Source organism: Capra hircus, chromosome 5 (genome assembly GCF_001704415.2).
Source record: "Capra hircus breed San Clemente chromosome 5, ASM170441v1, whole genome shotgun sequence".
NCBI classification, from domain to species: Eukaryota; Metazoa; Chordata; class Mammalia; order Artiodactyla; family Bovidae; genus Capra; species Capra hircus.
This window is the reverse complement of record NC_030812.1, coordinates 100,075,795-100,095,260: the sequence shown is the minus strand read 5'-3', so window position 1 is coordinate 100,095,260 and position 19,466 is coordinate 100,075,795. Positions and strand designations below refer to the sequence as shown.

Genomic DNA, 19,466 nt, shown 5'->3' with positions numbered 1-19,466 from the left:
AGAAGTCCCTAGCAAATCTTGATACAAAGTGAATATTCAAGGTGATTCTATGGTTTCTGTGTGATTTCTTTCTTTCTCCCACCTTCTTTTTTCCCTTCTCCCTTATCTCTTCTTCCTTTTCATCTCTCCTTCCTTTTTTCTAGGCTTTCCTATGAATGTACTAATTTCGAAAGTGAAAGTGAAGTCACTCAGTCATGTCTGACTCTTTGCCACCCCATGGACTGTAGCTTACCAGGCTCCTCCCTCCATGGGATTTTCCAGGCAAGAGTACTGGAGTGGGTTGTCATTTCCTTCTCCAGGGGATCTTCCCGACCCAGGGATCGAACCCTGCTCTCCTGCATTCCAGGCAGACACTTCAACCTCTGAGCCACCAGGGAAGTCCTAATTACAAAGGATATATTTAATTTATGTAGCCTAATCACACTTCTTAACACAGTGCTTAGCATATGGTAAGTGCTCCATGAACATTAGTATATATTAACACTAGTGTATTAAACTAGTGTATATTAATAGCCAACATATTATACTAGCTAGGGCTTCCCAGGTGGTGCAGTGGTAAACAACCTGCCTGCCAACACAGGAGATGCGGGTTCAATTCCTGGTTTGGGAAGATCACTGGATCACTGGAGAGGGACATGGCAACCCACTCTGGTATTCTTGCCTGGAAAATTCCATAGACAGAGGAGCCTGGTGGGCTACAGTCCAGGAGGTCGCAAAGAGTCAGACTCAAAGGAGCAACTGAACATATGTATTATACTAGCTAATTTAGTATTTCATAATAGTATAATTGTATTAATGTGATTTTATTATATACTATTTAGTTGGAGATACAATATTTTTTTATGATGCATTCTTATCTACTTAGCAGTTTAAAACATTTATTTTCCCAAAGTTTCCGTTGGTTAAGAAGCCAAGCACAGCTTTATTGCATACCTCTGGCTGAGAGCAGCTCACTAGGCTATAGTTAAGGTGTTGGCTGGGGCTGCAGTCTTCCAGCCCACCTGAGAGAAAATCCATTTCCAAGTTCATTCACACAACTGTCGGCCATGACCTTCTCTATAGAGTGACTCACAGCGCAGCCGCTTTGCTCAGGGAAAACAAGCAAGAGATCGAGAGAGCACCGGCCCTAGAAGCTGGAGTCTCTTTGTAATCTCTTCTGGGATTATCTCCTCTGCTGTTATCGTATTGCCTAGTAGTATACATAGGGGTGAAGAATAGAACGTGGGGGTCACCAAGGGCGATTCTGTGGGCGTCCTGGCTCATACCGTCTATTAAAATGCAAACATATCTGTCATATAAATGCGCTATGTCCACTGATTTTACCAGCTGTTGCTCTTTGAGAATAATTACATGCATGAGAGTTCCCTGGTGGTCCAGTAGGTAAGAATCCACCTGTCATATTGTAAACCAATCAGCCTCCAATAAAAAAAAAAAAAAAGAATCTGCCTGCCAGTGCAGGGCATACAGGTTTGATTCCTTGTACTGGGAAGATTCCACAGCGCCACGGGATGACCAGGCAGCTGCTCCACAAGTACTGAACCCTTGCCTAGAGCCCATGCTCTGCAACAAAGGAAGCCACCGAAATGAGAAGCCCCCACATCACAACTAGAGAGTAGCCCAGCTCACTGCAACTAGAGAAAGCCTGTGTGCAGCAACAAAGATTAAAACACTAAATAAATAAGAACGCTGCGTAAAAAAAAAAAACTTATACACTGAACTTTCCTGGATGTCTTTCATATTTTTGAATCCCAGACTTTGTTTTTCTTTCTTTCCTGATGAGTAGAATGAGAAGATAGACATTTCCTATCAGTGAACAAGGCATTTGTCTTATTTTGTGTGTCTACAGCCAATTTTATCAGTTATTCAAGTTTATTTGTTGTGGGTTCCATTTTAGGAAACCTGACAGAGTTCTGAACCGGATCAAGCATTTTATGTTTGCAGGACTGGTCGAGAGGAACAGTGCAAGGCCACCACACCCTCTGAAAATGATAAGACAGAAGCACTCATCATTGTTGATAAAAGTTACATATGTTTCACATGAACTGATTTTACAGCCCTTCTGCCAAAACCCCTTTGTTCCTGGAATAACCTGATTTCTGTACCTGTTTCCTCTAGCTCTATTCCCCTCCCTTTGGATCAAAACATTGGTTAGTTATTTTACTGGTTGAACTCCTGTATCCTCTCAAACTGCTTTCTTTTTTACAACTTTCCTCTCAATTTTTTATTTTTGCATTTAACTCAGTTTTTGAATGTTTATATCTCAAAATATTTCCAAGTCTTCATCTCAACTCAAATGAACAAATTTTGAGTTGCTCTGTACTAATCATTATGTCAGCCAGAGAGGAGTAAGGACCTCTCAGTGTAATCAAGAAGACAGACACATAAAAAAGAATATAATAAAGCTGATGCCACAGAGAGAAAAATAAAATGGAGAGGTAGCTCAATAGAGGGAACAATTGACCTTTTTTAACAATTGTCTTTTATGTGGACCATTTTTAAAAGTCTTTATTGATTTTGGTACAATATTGCTTCTGGTTTATGTTTTGGTTTTTCTGCCTCAAGACGTGAGATCTTAGCTCCCAGACCAGGGATTGAACCTGCACCCCCTGCATTGGAAGGTGAAGTCTTAACCACTGGACTGCCAGGGAAGTCCCTGATTAACTCTTCAGAAGCAGAGGGGACCGGGCAAAGATTTCTGGGTAGAACAGCCTTGGAGCTGGTTTTGATGTGCATATAGGCATTTATTTTTCTGTTTCCCTGGTGGCTCAGATGGTAAAGAATCTGCCTGCAATGCAGGAGACCCAGGGTTGATCCCTAGGTTGGGAAGGTCCCCTGGAAAAAGAAATGGCAACCCACTCCAGTATTCTTGTCTGGAGAATTCCATGGACAGAGGTGCCTGGCAGGCTACAGTCCACGGGTTGCAAAGAGTAGGACACAGCTGAGTGACTAACACTAACACTTTCACAGGCCTTTACTGGAGTTGGGAAAAGGATATTTCAGAAAGGAAGGAATAGGAAGTGCAAGGCAGGGAGGTGTAAAGAGCAGAGTATTGGAGAGGTGCATGGTTACTAAGATGAGGGAGGCTCTCCCCAGCCCAAGGTCTCAGAGGACATACGTTTGTTGGCTCTGAAGGCCTCCGCTGAGTCCATCTCTTAGTTTGGCCGTTACTGCTTTATTGCTTCATTCTGCTACACACAGCACTCCCCTACCCCCCATCCCCACCTCATATAACCCTCCTCCTTTCCTCTCCTCCCTTTTATGGGATCTGTGTGTGTTTAGGCCCTGGATTTAATTTAGTTGGATCATACTGCAGTAATAACGTTTCTGTACATTTGCCCAGAGGCCTTCAGCTAATGGGTGTATTCTTCACAGGCCAGTAAACAGATGAATAAACCAGCACACTGTCTTGCATCTCTGCCTCCCTTCTCTCTCTTTGCATTTTACCCATTGTCCACCGATTGGAGACCTCTTTTAAAAAACTAGTATTTTCCTGGCTCTCTCAAACATGAGAATGCCTGCCTTAAGTCGCTTCTGCACCTGCCAGTCAATTCCTCGGAGGCCTTTCCTGTGTCCTTGACCTGCAGCAGCTCCAGCTTGTATTGGATGAATATACGGACTGCAGCTCAGGGAGGTCTTCCCTGGGGAGAGTCTCAGCTCACGTCTCTGGGTGGCAGTCGCTCATTCCTGGGCCATGGGTGCTGACTTTGACTTGATGTAATTCTAATGATAACCACCAGAGAAAAGTAAATCTGAAGCTCTCTAAGGTCATGAATAAGAAATCAACCCAAGTACTTGCAAATAAATGACATCCTTGAAGGACCAGCAAGAATACAGGGTGGTTTCTGCTTTCACTAGTTCCCGCCTCCTTTCCAGCTTCCCCCCTCCCTTCCTTCCGAGGTCCCACTCGCTGCCTGCCTTCTCCTTCTGCTTGCTCTGAACATTCTGTCCCTGTTTTCTCAGCTCTAACTTCAGACTCCCCGCCCCCTGGGACTCCAGGAGAGCGCCCCCTCCTACTGCCTGGGGAGGCTTTCCGGAGATACAGTCTTACAGTCTCTGGCTGGGCCAGCAAGTTGAGGTCATTGCCGGCCCTGCCAAACGACTGGCCGGAGTTCAGTTCCTCCATCTGTCTGTGCTTCACGGAAAACATGAGTGTGGCTCTAGGCCCTCTATTGTGCGTCCTGCCTGAGTTCTGCTCTGCGTCTGCTTTCGTTCCTTCCCCACACCCACCACCCTGCCTTTCCTTGCTCTGGCTCTCCCCAGACATCTGTTTTGCAGCCTCTGCACTCTCATTATGGAGCAGATGGAAAAAGATCAAGTTTTGGACCAGGCTGGTGAGGAAGACTTGGGTTTGGTCCACAGATTTGTTCTAGGAACTAACCAGAACCCACGTAGTTCAGAGATGGAGCAGGTATAGCTCCCGAAGAGAAACCACAGGTGCTATTTGCTTCTTTCTAGGTCCACAGCTCTTCCTTCCTCAGGACCGCTTCCTTCCTTCCTTCCTCCTTTCCTCCCTTCTTCCATCATTAATTCTCTTCTTTCTTCTGGTCTGTAACCCATTAATATTATCTGCTCTTGTCTAGCTGTGCTGTTGCTCAGTCGTGTCCAACTCTTCGTGATCCCATGGAACTGATGCCCACCAGGATCTTATGTCCATGGGATTCTCCAGGCACAATACTGGAGTAGGTTGTCATTTCCTTCTCCAGGGGATCTTCCCAACCCAGGGATCAAACCCGAGACTCTTTTTTTTTTTTTTTAATATTTATTTATTTATATCACGGCAACCAGTCTTATTCAAGGCAGGCATGACTTGGTAGTTGCCAGTAGCACATGGGATCTTAGTTCCCCAGCCAGGGATTGAATCTGCGTAGCCCCCATTGCAAGGCAGGTTCTTAACCACTGGACCACCAGGGAAGTACCCCCAAACCCAAGCCTCTTACATTGGCAGGCAGAATCTTTACCACTGAGCCACCAGGGTCTACCTGTATGCTTCTCTAATTTAGCTGTTCAGGGAACGGAATATAGACTAAGGAAGCTAACAGATAACTTGACACCCTGCTAGAGCACCTAAGGTCAACCATTTTTCAGATTTGCATTTCTGTCACTCAAGTTTATTCTTGCTGAAGTGGAGATGTTGTAATTGTCTAAGCATGAGAGTTTCTAGGAATAAGAGCAAAGACAAAGTTTTTATAGCTCCTGGATCAGAGAAAGTGTTATATACATATTATGTGATATGATGGGAAACAAAGCAAGCAGAATGAACTTGGCTCCCAATTTTCATTGGCCTTCTGATGGCATTTTTGTCCTCAAGAGTCCAGAAACCAAGATTCTTAACATAAGCTTAAACAAAACCAAACGACAGCCTAAGGCTGGCGTCTTCTCTCATGGAGCTCCTCCACATTACAGAAGGGTGAGGGTCCTATATTCCTTAACTGTCCCTAACCCTAAGACAGCCAGGCTTTCTCCAGGACAAAACTCCTGTGGTGTCTGTGTTTGTTTGGATGTGACAATAAATGAGATTATGGGGGTGGGCGGGGAAAGGCTAAATGTGTGGGTCAAGACAAAAGGAAAAGAAAAAAGAGAGACACAAAGAAACAAATTTGGGGGAGCACAATTCTAAAAAGACAAAAGTGAGAAAGGGGGTTGGAAGAATGATTCAAATATGGAAGACAGCCAGAGACATAAAAACATATTCTGCGGGGTTTTTTTTTTTTCTCTCTCTCTCTTTAGGTAAAAAGTAACCCAAGGACAAAGTGAGACTGGGGCCAGATGGTGGTTCATGGAAGAAAGGCATATATGAGCTTGAGCCAACCCGTCAAGGGAGCAGCACCATCTCTCATCAGTGTGATCATAACCTTTGGAACGAGGGTGTGAGTGACTGCAAAACCCCATCGCCCTTCTCCTCCCTGCATCACAGTAGCACTGAATCAGACTCCTCTAGCCTGGCTTTCTCCCTCCCTCCCTCCCTCCCTCCCTCTCTCTCTCTCTTCCTTGCTCTCCCTCATCTCATTGTTTCAGAGTAGGCCAAATTCGAAGTCCTTTCCAGGGAGTGGCCCTGTTCATCTTACACCCCAGCCAAAGTGGAACAGAGAAGGAGAGAGACACACATTCAACAACCAAAGGACTCGGTGGAAAGAGCAGAGAACCATCAACAGTGAGTGGCTTGGATTGTCTAAAACCCTAAATAGACAGAGGGAGGGAGGGAGGGAGGGAGGGTGTGTGTGTGTGTGTGTGTGTGTGTGTGTGTGTGTGTGTGTGTGAAAGGGCTGGAAGCAGGCAATGGAGAATGTCAGTGATTTAGAATTGAACAGACATCCCAGTTATCCATGGAATTTAAATGAGGAGACACTTAGATGAACAGATATTATTTTTTAAAAAGTCACAGATATCAAAACAAAAGTTTAGATACTAGGGACTAAAGAGGCCATGGGGTGGATGGGGGGCCCATCATGAACCATGTAGAGTATAAAATTTCCTGACTTTCTGGGAAAGAAGGGGTGAGCATGATGGCAAATGATCACAGAAGAGAGTTTGAAGAAGTGTTGGAAGAAAAGAGAGGAAGGGTCTGAGACTTATGAGGGACCAGGAAAGACCTTGGGAAGCAAGGCACCCTACAGATATGCTTGCCTGGAACGGAAGTGCTGATCACTGTCTCCACTTTCCCCACTCACCTGTCAGATATGGTGTTCTTCAGACCCAAAGTGCTCCTGCTTCTCACCGCCTTCATCATGTCCTCTGGTGAGTCCCTACCTTTTTTCTTTTCCCCCTAAAATGTCAGCTCCTCCGAGGTGGGTAGAGGTGTATGTTAGAGGGAGGATGCAAGGAGGCTGAAGGGGAATGGGAGGAGAGATGCTTGCTATTTAATTCTAGAATTGCCCATTAAAGAGAAGTCAAAGAATGCGGGGAGTTACTTGGCAGTTCCCTGGCAGTTCCCTGGTTAGGACTCTGTGCTCTCACTGCCAAGGGCCTAGGTTCAGTTCCTGGCTGGGGAACTAAGGTCTTGTAAGCCTTGCAGCATGACCAAAAAATGAGAGAGAGAGAGAAGAGAAGAAAAGACTTTGTGATTAGAGGGATGTGATTAGAGATGACCTCAGATCTGGGGGAAGGCAGCCTGAGAGTTATGAAATTAAAGCAAAACTAAGATACACGCATATGCATGTTAACCAAGAGGGCCACTCTCATAAATATACAAACAGGGAAACAAATACCAAAGGAGGAAATTCCCTGGTGGCCCAGCGGTTGGGACACAGTGCTTTCACTGCCATGGCCCAGGTTCAATCCCTGGTCAGGAAACTTAGATCCCAGGACACACCTCCCCTCCAAAAAAAAAAAGAAAGCAAAAAGAGAAGCTGATGTATACAATTGTGTACACAGACATAAGGACCACCTCAGAAGAAACTCAAGTTTAAACCATGAAGAAGGGGCTTCCCTGGTGGCTCAGCGGTAAAGAATCTGCCTGCCCTGAAATGCAGGAGCCATAGGAGATGAAGGTTCAATCCCTGGGTCAGGAAGATCCCCTGGAGGAGGGCATGGCAACCCACTCCAGTATTCTTGTCTGGAGAATCCCATGGACAGAGGAGCCTGACGGGCTACAGTCCACGGGGCTGCAAACAGTCGGACTGAGTGACTGAGCACACAGCACATCTTAAACTGTGAAGGAAAACAGTGCGGATACATTAACCTAACAAACACAAGCATCAGACTCACACAAGCAGATTCACGTGCACACAGAAAATGTTGCCACCTCTGTAGACAAAAGGAAAATGATCTTCATAGATTGCACAGAACTGAACTAGATGACTGGCCACAGAAAGTGAACCTTGGGCTTTCAAAAAAAAAATCCTATTCTTTTTTTTTTTTTCCTTATTCTGCCCAACACAGACTGTGAGATAATCATTTTGGGCCTTTTTCAGTAGTGTAGCTGGAGGGGCTGGCTGTGGGGATGGAAGGACAGGCCATCAGGAAGGGCTGCTGCCTGGTGGGTGGATCAAGACCCCACCCCTTCTGGACGGCCTGAAAGCAAGAGGCCTCCTGAGTCAGGGCTCTCCTTTGTGCTCAGCAGTCTCCTGTCTTTGAGTGCTTCCGTGTCTGTGTGTAGCACTAACAGTCTGCCTATTTCTATACGGAGCTGTAATGGAAATAAAACATGGCAAGTACAGCAATTTTCCCATCATTTTCTGGTTCATCGCAGAAAAGCTTTATGAGGTATAAAGCTGGACGCATTCACATACTTCTTCCTTTGTGCAGGCCGGACACCCCTAGGAGTCAGCGGACAGCGAGGAGGTAAGTGATCCCATGCATCTGGGCTCTGTTGGGGTTCTTATCTGGACAATGGAGCCAAATGGTCAAAGTTCCAAGAATTTGTCGTACCATACAGAGATGAAGTGCCAAGGTGTGTGAAATAATAGAATTGAATTCAACAATCCTGTCATCCCATTCATAAAACTTTCTCATTCACTACTGAAATAACTTCACTCAAATCTTCTCTATGTCCATCTCATTTCCACACCCTCGGATAACGCCCACTACTCCTAACAGAATTTTCCTATCCATGTAAGAATGGAAAAACTAAAATGCAGACAGAAAAAGAAGTCTTCCCAGCCCTATAGGGAAATCATGGCTCAATGAGACAGAATCCATAAGTTTTGGCTTCCAAAGGTCTGCTTCCTTCAGCTCGATTCAACATCTGCAGCTGCCTCTTGGCACCAACATAATTATAATTTCTCTTGGTTTTCCCAACCCTTGAGAGCACTGCAGTATATAACCCTTTAATGAGTCGAAAAATCTAATGAGTGGGTCACAACTGGTGCTTTTAATGAGTATAGATAGATCAAAATAAAAACAGAGTACACTGGGGACGACTTCCCTGGTGGTCCAGTGGCTAAGACTCCATGGTTCCAATGCAGGGGGACCCAGGTTTGATCCCTGGTCAGGACCAAACCCCCCATGCCACAACTAAAGATCCTAAGAGCCTCAACTAAGACTTTGCACCGCCAAAATAAATATTTGTTAGAAGATAAATAGAGTACACTGCAAGTAGATAACAGAAGTAAAGTATTATTTTTACTTTTCTTTCCGTTTTATATGTGTATACTGGCTCACAATATAATTTCTTACTGTTCATCTTGGTAGAAGAAATAACAATACAGAAAAACCTTTTCTCTGTTCTGGCCTGAATCCTTACATTTTTGAACCCAGAGTTTATTTCAGCCCTGTGCTGTGCTGTGCTCAGATGCTCAGTCGTGTCTGACTCTATGTGACCCTATGGACTGTAGCCCACCAGGCTCCTCTGTCCATTGGATTTCCCATGCAAGAATACTGGAGTGGGTATCCATTCCCTCTCCCAAGGGATCTTCCCCACCCAGGGATCAAACCCATGTTTCTTGCATTTCAGGCAGACTCTTTGCCACTAGAGCCACCTGGGAAGTCCCAGCACTAACACAACTAAAAGTCCAAATTCCTTTCTTTGGGCTGGTTAAGGTCCAGTCCTGTTTTATGACTTTGTGATGCTTTTTGAGCAGAAATATTGTAAGAGCTGATGAAAATGTCTCCATAAGATTCCTTCTCAGAAAACATTCATCAGTCCTTAAGCTTTTATGGAGGTAGCTCATGGAAAAGGTGGGTAAACTGAGGGATATGCAGAAAACTAGTACTCTGCCTGAAATTCTAAAAACACAGCTAGGATATTCTCAAACCCTTTGTTCACCCACTGCTTCCTCTATTTCCGTGAGTGGTTGGACTGGAATGTAGCTGGAGAGAACTGGAAACAGGACAGGAATTGGCTACACCCTGGAGAAAATCCACTCCCTTCTTACAGCCTCTGGAATGAATCGGGTCAGTGGTTTTTCATTTATCCTGTGGGACTGGAGCAAACTTGAATTCCTTTTTATCAAAATCTGCTCTGAAAGAAGAAAGCTTATGTTAAAAAGTGTTAAAAAGGTGTAAAAATTTCCTGTCCCATCTGATGCCTATCTGGAATTTTTTTCTAAAAGATGACTGAGGAATAAGCAGGGGAAATTCCTTTAAAATGTTCTCTGTTTTGCTTCTAGTACAAGGATCAGTAACTCTGATATGCTTTATAAAAATGCTCTTCTCACCAGATTGTAAATCTGACACTTGTATGCTGACCTCAAGGCAAAGTATTATGTGGATTTGCTGACCTCTAGTGGGTAAAACCGATAATTACTATAAACCTTTTACAGTGAAGGTTCATTATAGATGGGATGTTTGTTAAACGTCTAGTTCTTCACACTGCTTTTTTTATGTTGCTTGTTAATTCAGAGACTATTTGTTTCAGGAGTTGCTATTATGTACAGTTTCAGATGAAGTTTTCTTAGTTTATCCAAATATCTTCCATCTTAAGACCTGGACCATTTCTTACTTCTCCTTTTGTTTTCACTTTCCAAGGATCAATAGCAAAGCATCTCCCCTCCTCGTCTCTCTTTCTACCTCACTTATCACTGTAAGCATCAGAAAACGACCAATGTAACCTCTTGTGAACACTGTGTAGAGAGTATCATCAGACTGATATCCAAAAATATCAAAATCATGAATGTCAAAAATCACAGTCTGGGGATTTCCCTGGTGATCCAGTGGTTAAGATCCTGCACTTCCATTTCAGGGGATGCCAGTTTAATGCCTAGTCAGAGAACTAAGATCCCACATGCACAGTAGCACAGTCAAAAGATTTTTTTTAAAAATCACAGTCTTTTTGAGAAAGACAATTTTCATTTAAATAAGTATCACAAAGAGGTCATCAGCCCATAATAACTATCAACAAGCTCTATGACCTTGGATGAGTTATTTATTTTGTTGATGCTGTTTTACCATCTGTAAAGCAAGCCCATCGTAATCCCTAACTAGCTGTATCAGTTATTATCTGTTAGGATGAAGTCATTCTTGCAGTCCGATGCTGAACCAAAGTTTAATCAGTAGACTATCTGATGGCCACATAGTTCATTCATTCCTCTAAATAAGAACAATGGGAAAGGGACAGTTTAGGGTTAGGATTGTATGAGTATATTCATGGGAATAGGAAAAGGGTGACATTTGTTTGGGTTTCAGAGGAAAGGACTTTGGTTGGGAAACAAAGAAAAATACTTTTAGGATCTTACTACGTGATGGTGTCTGTGCTTGACAATTTCACTTCCTGGGAGTGCAGGGGTTAGGGGTGAGGGGCAGAGAATGCTCAGAAAGTGTTTTCTGATTGTTTTTATGCAGATGATGTGACCACAGTGACTTCAGAAACATTCACAGAAGATCCTAGTAAGATATTCTTTTATTTCCTTGCTCTCACACTGTGGATAGAAGGATCCAGGATGATGTCTGTATGAAGTAAGAGGAAGACTAGAAAAGAGTCTCAGGGATGTCCCTGGTAGTCCAGTGGCTAAGACTCCATGCTCCCAATGCAGGGTGCCCAAGTTCTGTCCCTGCTCAAAGAACTAGATCCCTCATGCTGCAACTAAGACCTGGCACAGCCAAATAAATAAATATTATTTAAAAAGAGAGAGAGACGGATTCAGAGCCCTGTTGTCTGTCTTAGATGCCACCAAAGCTATAAACATGCCCAATCTTTTTACAGCATCTTTTTCCTTCTGTGATAGTCCCTTATATTTCCCCCCAAGAGTCCGCATTCTTTCCCTTCAATCTTTCCTCCTTTTAGATCATCATGCCTCACCCTGTTTTTCCCTTTGCTGTTTTTCCTGCTTGCATTTTTTCATTCCCTGCATCAATCATATCTTTGCAGATCTGGTGAATGATCCTGCTACAGATGAAACAGGTAGGTTTCACTCCAGCTCTTAAAAACGGCACGTTTCATGTTAATAGTCACAGTATTTATTCTAGCTCTTGAATTAATCTTATAATTTTTATCACTGGGAAGGGGATGAAAGAAAAGATGCTTCTTGGCCCCCTAAAAAAGAGGAAGCAAAGTGGATTCATTGCTTTAAAAAACATACATAAAGACTTCCAATGTCAACAGGCCAAATAATACTCAAAAAAATTATCTTCAATAAACTCTCTTCCCCTGGACACAATATAAAAAACCCAGCCATTGCCTCAGCTTTTTCCTGTTACCCACATTCTCCCTATTGCCCTCTGCCTTTCCGTTTGTCAATCCGGAACCCTTCTCACATCACTGTTTTGTGCCTTTTCAGTTCTGGCTGATATCAAGCCTTCTACCGATGACCTGGGTGAGTTCAGATCTGGGACCTCAGGGCCACGGGGGCTGTTCTGGGCTTCCCGCAATACCCATGATGGAAGACAGCACAGCTGGTGAAGAACCCTAAATAGGACTACATGTTATGCAGCGCATTTGCCCAACAGTTTAATTTAAATTAATGACATATTTGAGCCCCCAACAAGCAAGAACTGTGGTTTGATACATAAACCGCCAAGGTTTGATTTTTCTCTCCAAGTTTCCAAGATTGAATGGGTAAAGGTAAAGGTGAACAAAACTGATTTTCTTCTAAACATCTTTTGTCTAACAGACGAGATAAGACAAAGAAATGGATAATTTTATTCAGTTTCACCAAACATATGGAATCAAACAAAAGAAGCTGTGAAATCTCAAAGTCCTTGACTATATTCAGTGTTGAGAGTTAGGAAAGGCTTTTCTGAAGGGCACATTGACTAGGTTGATTGCTGGAAGACAAACAGAAGTGAATCAAATGAATGGAAAAGTGAAGAGCTTTCAGGTAAAGAAAACAATATAGGCAAAGGCTTAGGATGGAAATGAAAACCAGCCAGAGAACAGTTCATGCAAAGGAAAGTTCTAAGCAGATTATTGAATTGGAAAGCCAGCAAGAATGCTGCTGCCTAGTCCCAATAAAATATGATGTCCTGAATTATTTTGTTAGAGGTATGGGAGAGAAATGAGCTGTCAGGGAGCGGAGGCTATTGAGAGGAAGTTCAGTTTTCTATTAGATAGATGGTAGCTATTGGGTGGATGGTAGCACCATTCACTAAACATTTTGAATTGGTGAAGGGAAAGAAGGCAGTTTGAGACATGGAAGGATCTTTAAAAAAAAAAATCCACGAGCTCTTCCACAAAATGGAAGTTGAATTTGTAGACCTGGAGCTTATTAGAAGAAAGTTCTGAGCTAGACATAGAAGTTTGAGAATTCTCAGCATATAAGCCTGTGATTGAAACCATGGGAGCCTGGGTTCGATCCCTGGTAGGGGAAGTAGATCCCATATGCCACAGCTGAGAGTCCACATGCCCCAGTGAAGATCCTGCATGCTGCAACTAAGAACCAGAGCAGAGGAAACAAAGAAACTGGGGAGAGATGAGATCACCTAGCTAACATTCTTCTTATAGTATCCTATTAGCAACCCTTCCGATAACATTTTATAGGTAACTCCCATGGTTAGTCCATTTCTTCAAGATGCATCTTACTCCTTGACTTACTCTCCGTTCTACAAATTCAGCCAGTATTTAATTTGCCCCTAGGTTAGGACTGGGGCTTCCCTGGTGGCTCAGCGGTAAAGAAACCACCTTTAACGTAGGAAATGCGGGTTTGATCCCTGGGTCGGGAAAATTCTCTGGAGAAGGAAATGGCAACCAACTCCAGTATTCTTTCCTGGAAAATCCCATGGACAGAGAGCTTGGTGGGCTACAGTCCACAGGGTTACAAAGAGTCAGACATGACTGAGCACACACATGGGTCTCAAGTAAGGCAACATGACAGTTACAGGGCAGTGACTTCTAGAACCAGTAATAACTGAATAAAATTTCCTCCTTTCAGCCTCACTCAACGACAAAAATACCACCACAGGTATGACTGTCTTTTGTCTGTATTTTTCTTAAGCTTTTTTTTCTTCCTGGAAATTCCTAATCTCCTTGTTCTTGGGAGAATACTTGGTACATCTTCTAGTTTTATTTCCAATTCTTTCTCAAAGAACATCTGTAGTCTTCTTCATATCCCTCCCACCCTACCTCACTGTCTATGAGTTCCTGTTCTAAAGGTCATGGGGAAAAGATGGGATCACTACTGCATGGTCCCAGAACAGTCCTCTGCATAAACTAACTTTGAACACAATCTGTTTGTTAGTGGGTCAGGAAGTGACCTCAAGGACTCAACATTACTGTAGATGTCATGCTTTCTCTAACATACTGATAATTCCGATGTGCAGCTAGGGTTCAAAACCACCAGAACAGAGAAATCGTGACCCACTTTAGAATTCAAATTCTTCAGAATATGACTGTTAGCATTTCATCTTTCATGTTGCCACCTGTCTAACCCTAGAAGGACTTTTTCCTAGAAGAACCCACAGGGACTATTTTATTCTCTGTCCTTTCAGGTAGGGAAGCACCTAAATTTCATTGTTTAGCCAACATCTATTATTGCTTTGTGGACTTCCCTGGTGGCTCAGCTGGTCAAGAATCAGCCTGCAATTCGGAAGACCTGGGTTCGATGTTGTGAAGATCTCCTGGAGGAGAGCATGGCAACCCACTCCAGTATTCTTGCCTGGAGAATTCCCATGGACAGAGGAGCCTAGCGGGCTACAGTCCACGGGGTCGCAAAGAGATGGATATTATTGCTTTGTATTGGTTACAAGAAGAACATACCCCAGCTTACAGTGATCCTCTGTAGAGACTACTCTGTAGGTTTCCCCAGCTCTTTCTCTCCTCCTCCATCCCTCTAACCATGTGTTTTTTATGGTGGGTATCTTCAGAGTGCCGGGATGAGAAATTCGCCTGCACAAGACTCTACTCTGTGCATCGGCCAATCAAGCAATGCCTCCATCAGATATGCTTCACCAGGTAAAGGGTCCCATATCACCTAGAGAGCTGCCCATGATAGCATTTTCATGTCAGTAACTATTTAATGAGCACCCACTCTGGAATTTCAGTCTCTGAGGCGGCAGAAGTTTTAAGCATCACCCTTTTAGCTATTCCGAAGGTGCCAATTAGAACCTAGAGTCTGCACAGACTTAAAGAATGAACTTACAGTTGCTGAGGAAGGATACAGGTGAGGAATAGTTAGGGAGTTTGGAATGGACATGTACACACTGCTGTATTTAAAATGGAGAACCAACAAGGACCTAAGGTATAACACAGGGAACTCTGCTCAATGTCATGGGGGAGAATGGATACGGGTATATTATGGTTGAGTCTCCTTGCTGTTCATCTGAAACTATCACAACATTATTAATCAGCTCTACCCCAAGACAAAATAAAAAGCTTTTTTAAAATAAAAATACTTTTCAAGAAAAGCAAATAAACTTAAGACCTGAGAAATAAGTAATGGGAACTGTATTATGACAGAAGAAAAAAAGAACCTTGAGTCTGGATTGAGGCACACGGAACAGTTTAACTAACAAATGTAGATGCTGAAGGCAAGGATGCTGAGTACTGGAGGAAGGATGATCATGAGGGAAACACTGGTTTATCAAATTCATCACATCCGAGGAATAGGCTGGAGCTGAAGATGCAAGTGTGAAGGCAGAAAAAAGTAGGGAGTAGTGTGGGAAGTATTAAAGCTCGAGTCTAGGTGGAATGTGCAAAGTTGTAACTAACAAGCGTGATCGATACCATTCTATCTTCTACACTACTTGGGTGGGGGTGGGAGTGGGAAGTCTGAAATACTTAAGGAAATCCAAGTATTTGCAGGAGTTGAAAGAGACATCTCAGGCAGAGGCTAGTTCTCCCTCTCAATGCTTTTTCCATATCCTTCTCGCACCATGGCATTGGATCTATGGCAGTTCACGGCGCATGTATGTCATCAACAATGAGATCTGCTCCCGTCTTGTCTGTAAAGAACACGAAGCTATGAAAGGTAAGACTAGCTTTGATGGGGAGGAACAGTAATGAGAGCAACTGATAACTGGGGCAAGGTGCTAACAGTTCCAAGATGTGGCTTTGGAGGAGGGCTTTAGGCTGCTCTCTGACTTCCATCAGCTCCTGCTCCACCTGGTTACCCCAATAAACAATATAAAGAAAGCACCATGTTTGGTATATTCATGACCCTCAAAGCTGCTGTGCAGCACAGAAGTTCAGCTCTGTGTTCTGTAATGACCTAGAGGGGTGGAAGGAGAGGAGGGAGGGAGGCTGAAGAGGGAGGGGATATATGAATGCGCATAGGGCTTCCCTGGTGGCTCAGCCACGATGAACCCATCTGCCAATGCAGAGGATTCGGGTTTGATCCTTAGGTTGGGAAGATCCCCTGGAGAAGGAAATGGTAACCCACTCCAGTATTCTCACCATGGACAGAGTAGCCTGGCAGGCTACAGTCCATGGGGTCATAAAGCATTAGACATGACTGAGCAAGTAAACAAGACATAGCTGACTCACTTTGTCATACAGCAGAAACACAGCATCATAAAGCAATTATCTTCCATTATTAACATTAAAAAATTGATAACCCTTAAGAAAGCACCGCTAAATCCCTTTCCAACTAGACAGAAACCCCAAACTTCTCTTATGTATAGCTAGTGCATTCAGATGCTCTGCTACTTTGAAGATCATTTGCAGAGATGAAAAGCCAAGTCCACTATTACAAATAACAGTCTCTACTGGTCCTGCAGCCACGTTCATAAGTCCAGGTGGGGAAAAAGCCACTAATTTAGAGACTATAACATTTGGATGCATAAAAAAATCACTTGGACATTGGCTGAACACTGGTTACCTTTACAATAGTCCACCAATTCCAAGAACCATTTCCCTTGCTTCTTGTGAAATTTCAGAGGTAGAGCAAGGTAGATTTTATTAAAAAAAAAAAATTACAAGAGTCCAAATGTGTGGTTAGACACTATGTGCGGTGTGAAAACACTATTTCTCACCTTCCCCTGGCCCAGCCCCAGATGATGGCTGCCATCGTCAAAGTCACCACATGCAAAAGCCACTCTGACTCAGCTGCCGGCCTTGCACCGACCCCCTCTGAGTAAGAGCTGTACTTAACTTCGCAGAAGGAAACTTAGCCCTCGCCTTCATTGGCTCTGCAAGCCACCTGCAAGGGAAGCACCTTGACACTGAGGATGAGTATCTGGGACTCGAGGCACTTTCAAGTGTCTCGGGGGACTTGCTAAAGTTAGCCATTTGCACACAGTAAACACTTTTGAATGACTGGACCTCATTTTTTTTTCCTGCTGTTTAATAAGTCTATAATTAGAAGAATTGGAAGCAAGGTGTGACTAAGAACTGACCACCTGTGCTCAGTTCTTTTGCATCCAGTCTTTCATTTTCAACTACATTCTTGAAGCAGGTATTTCAATGCTTGTTTTGCAGAAAAGGATGGTGAGGTTCAGAAAAGTCAACTCTTTCTGGTAGGGAGTAAATAACCAGTAAGTGACAGATCCCAGGTTCTAACCCTGGTCTATTTCTCTTCAAACTTTTCACTGCACCACCCTGCAGTCTCCTCTTTCTTCTTCTCTTTTCTTGGAGCCCTGGCCACCTTCCTACATTCTCATCTCAACATGCTCTGCTTCTCTTCTAGATGAACTCTGCCGTCAGAAGGCTGGTCTGCCCCCAAGGCGACTCCGACGCTCCAACTACTTCCGCCTTCCTCCCTGTGATAATGTGAATTTGCAGGGACCCAGTGGTCTGTGATCAACAAGGAAGAGGAAGGAAAGAATGTGTGGGTGGGAGGGAACCCCTTGTCCAACCACTGTCAGCTAACCCATAGACATGAGTAGTTCTTAAACCAATCCCTTTGCAATGTCTAGCTTTTGTCCTTACTTCTTTATTTTTTTTTACCCGCTTCTGTCACTTTTCAGTATATAACATATAGTTTTTGTAGTATTGCATGGTTTTGCTGCTTCTCCATATCATAGACCTGATAGATAAATGATTAATGTGTCGCTTAGATAGAAACATTCTATGTACAATGTCAAGAGAAAATAAACTTGAATAAAATTATTAAAAATATTAACTACTGAATCTGTTTGAGATAGGTCTTAGGGGGGAAGATGCTATCACTGTCAATCTCAACTAACTACAGAACATCAATATTTTACATTCAAGCATTTCCTAGATTAACTCTCCATTCACTTACGTGGTCCTCTTTACTCCAAATATTTTGCTGGATTGTCCTAACTTTTGCCTGGTATGTCCTCTTTCTGTTGTTCAGTCACTCAGTTACGCCCATGGACTGCAGCACATCATGCTTCCCTGTCCTTCAGTATCTCCTAGAATTTGCTCAAACTCATGTCCATCAAGTCAGTGATGCCATCCAACCATCTCATCCTCTGTCGTCCCCTTCTCCTCCTGCCCCCAATCCCTCCCAGCATCAGAGTCGTTTCCAATGAGTCAACTCTTCACATGAGGTGGCCAAAGTACTGGAGTTTCAGCTTTAGCGTCACTCCCTCCAAAGAAATCCTAGGGCTGATCTCCTTTAGAATGGACTGGTTGGATCTCCTTGCAGTCCAAGGGACTCTCAATAGTCTTCTCCAACACCACAGTACAAAAGCATCAATTCTTTGGCATTCAGCTTTCTTCACAGTCCAACTCTCACATCCATACATGACCACAGGAAAAACCATAGCCTTGACTAGACGGACCTTAGTTGGCAAAGTAATGTCTCTGCTTTTAAATATGCTATCTAGGCTGGTCATAACTTTCCTCCCAAGGAGTGAGTGTCTTTAATTTCATGGCTGCAGTCACCATCTGCAGTGATTTTGGAGTCCCAAAAAATAAAGTCTGACACTGTTTCCATTGTTTCCCCATCTATTTGCCATGAAGTGATGGGACCAGATGCCATGATCTTCATTTTCTGAATGTTGAGCTTTAAGCCAACTTCTTCACTCTCCACTTTCACTTTCATCAAGAGGCTTTTTAGTTCCTCTTCACTTTCTGCCATAAGGGTGGTGTCATCTGCATATCTGACGTTATTGATATTTCTCCTGGCAATCTTGATTCCAGCTTGTGCTTCATGCAACCCAGCATTTCTCATGATGTACTCCGCATATAAGTTAAATAAGCAGGCTGACAATATACAGCCTTGACGTACTCCTTTTCCTATTTGAAACCAATGTGTTGTTCCATGTCCAGTTCTAACTGTTGCTTCCTGACCTGCATATAGGTTTCTCAAGAGGCAGGTCAGGTGGTCTGGTATTTCCATCTCTTTCAGAATTTTCCACAGTTTATTGTGATCCACACAGTCAAAGGCTTTGGCATAGTTAGAAAACATCAATTCTTTGGGGCTTAGTCTTCTTTATATGCTCTCTTTCTGAGAAGGATTATGGTAATTGTGTAGTTCTAGAAAGTACTCCAGAGACAAGAGTTATTCAGTCCTACTCTAGAGACCCAAAATGTCTTCTGCTAAGCTCAGAAGCTGAGGCTAGAGAAAGGACTACACCAGGTATAAAGGTATCCAGTTTTTCACGCGGTTGGTTATTCAATCACCAAGCAGAGCTAGAAAGTCTTATGTAATTATTCTTTGTGGTAGTAATGGGGTTAGCCCACCTCTACTCCACCTCCACAAGTTAATCAGACAGCTTAATGTGAAATTGGATCATTGCTCTGAAGTTCC

The 19,466-nt window shown here is 43.4% G+C and overlaps 1 protein-coding gene across 1 annotated transcript; it reads left to right on the top strand.

The window, feature by feature from the left end:
- On the top strand, nt 5,908-17,867 carry MFAP5 (microfibrillar associated protein 5). Its single transcript, XM_005680893.3, has 10 exons — nt 5,908-6,151; nt 6,676-6,735; nt 8,245-8,280; nt 11,218-11,262; nt 11,744-11,776; nt 12,153-12,188; nt 13,743-13,772; nt 14,674-14,761; nt 15,703-15,776; nt 17,433-17,867. The coding sequence occupies exons 2-10, from the start codon at nt 6,678-6,680 to the stop codon at nt 17,543-17,545; spliced, it is 513 nt and encodes a 170-aa protein (XP_005680950.1). The 5' UTR covers nt 5,908-6,151; nt 6,676-6,677; the 3' UTR covers nt 17,546-17,867.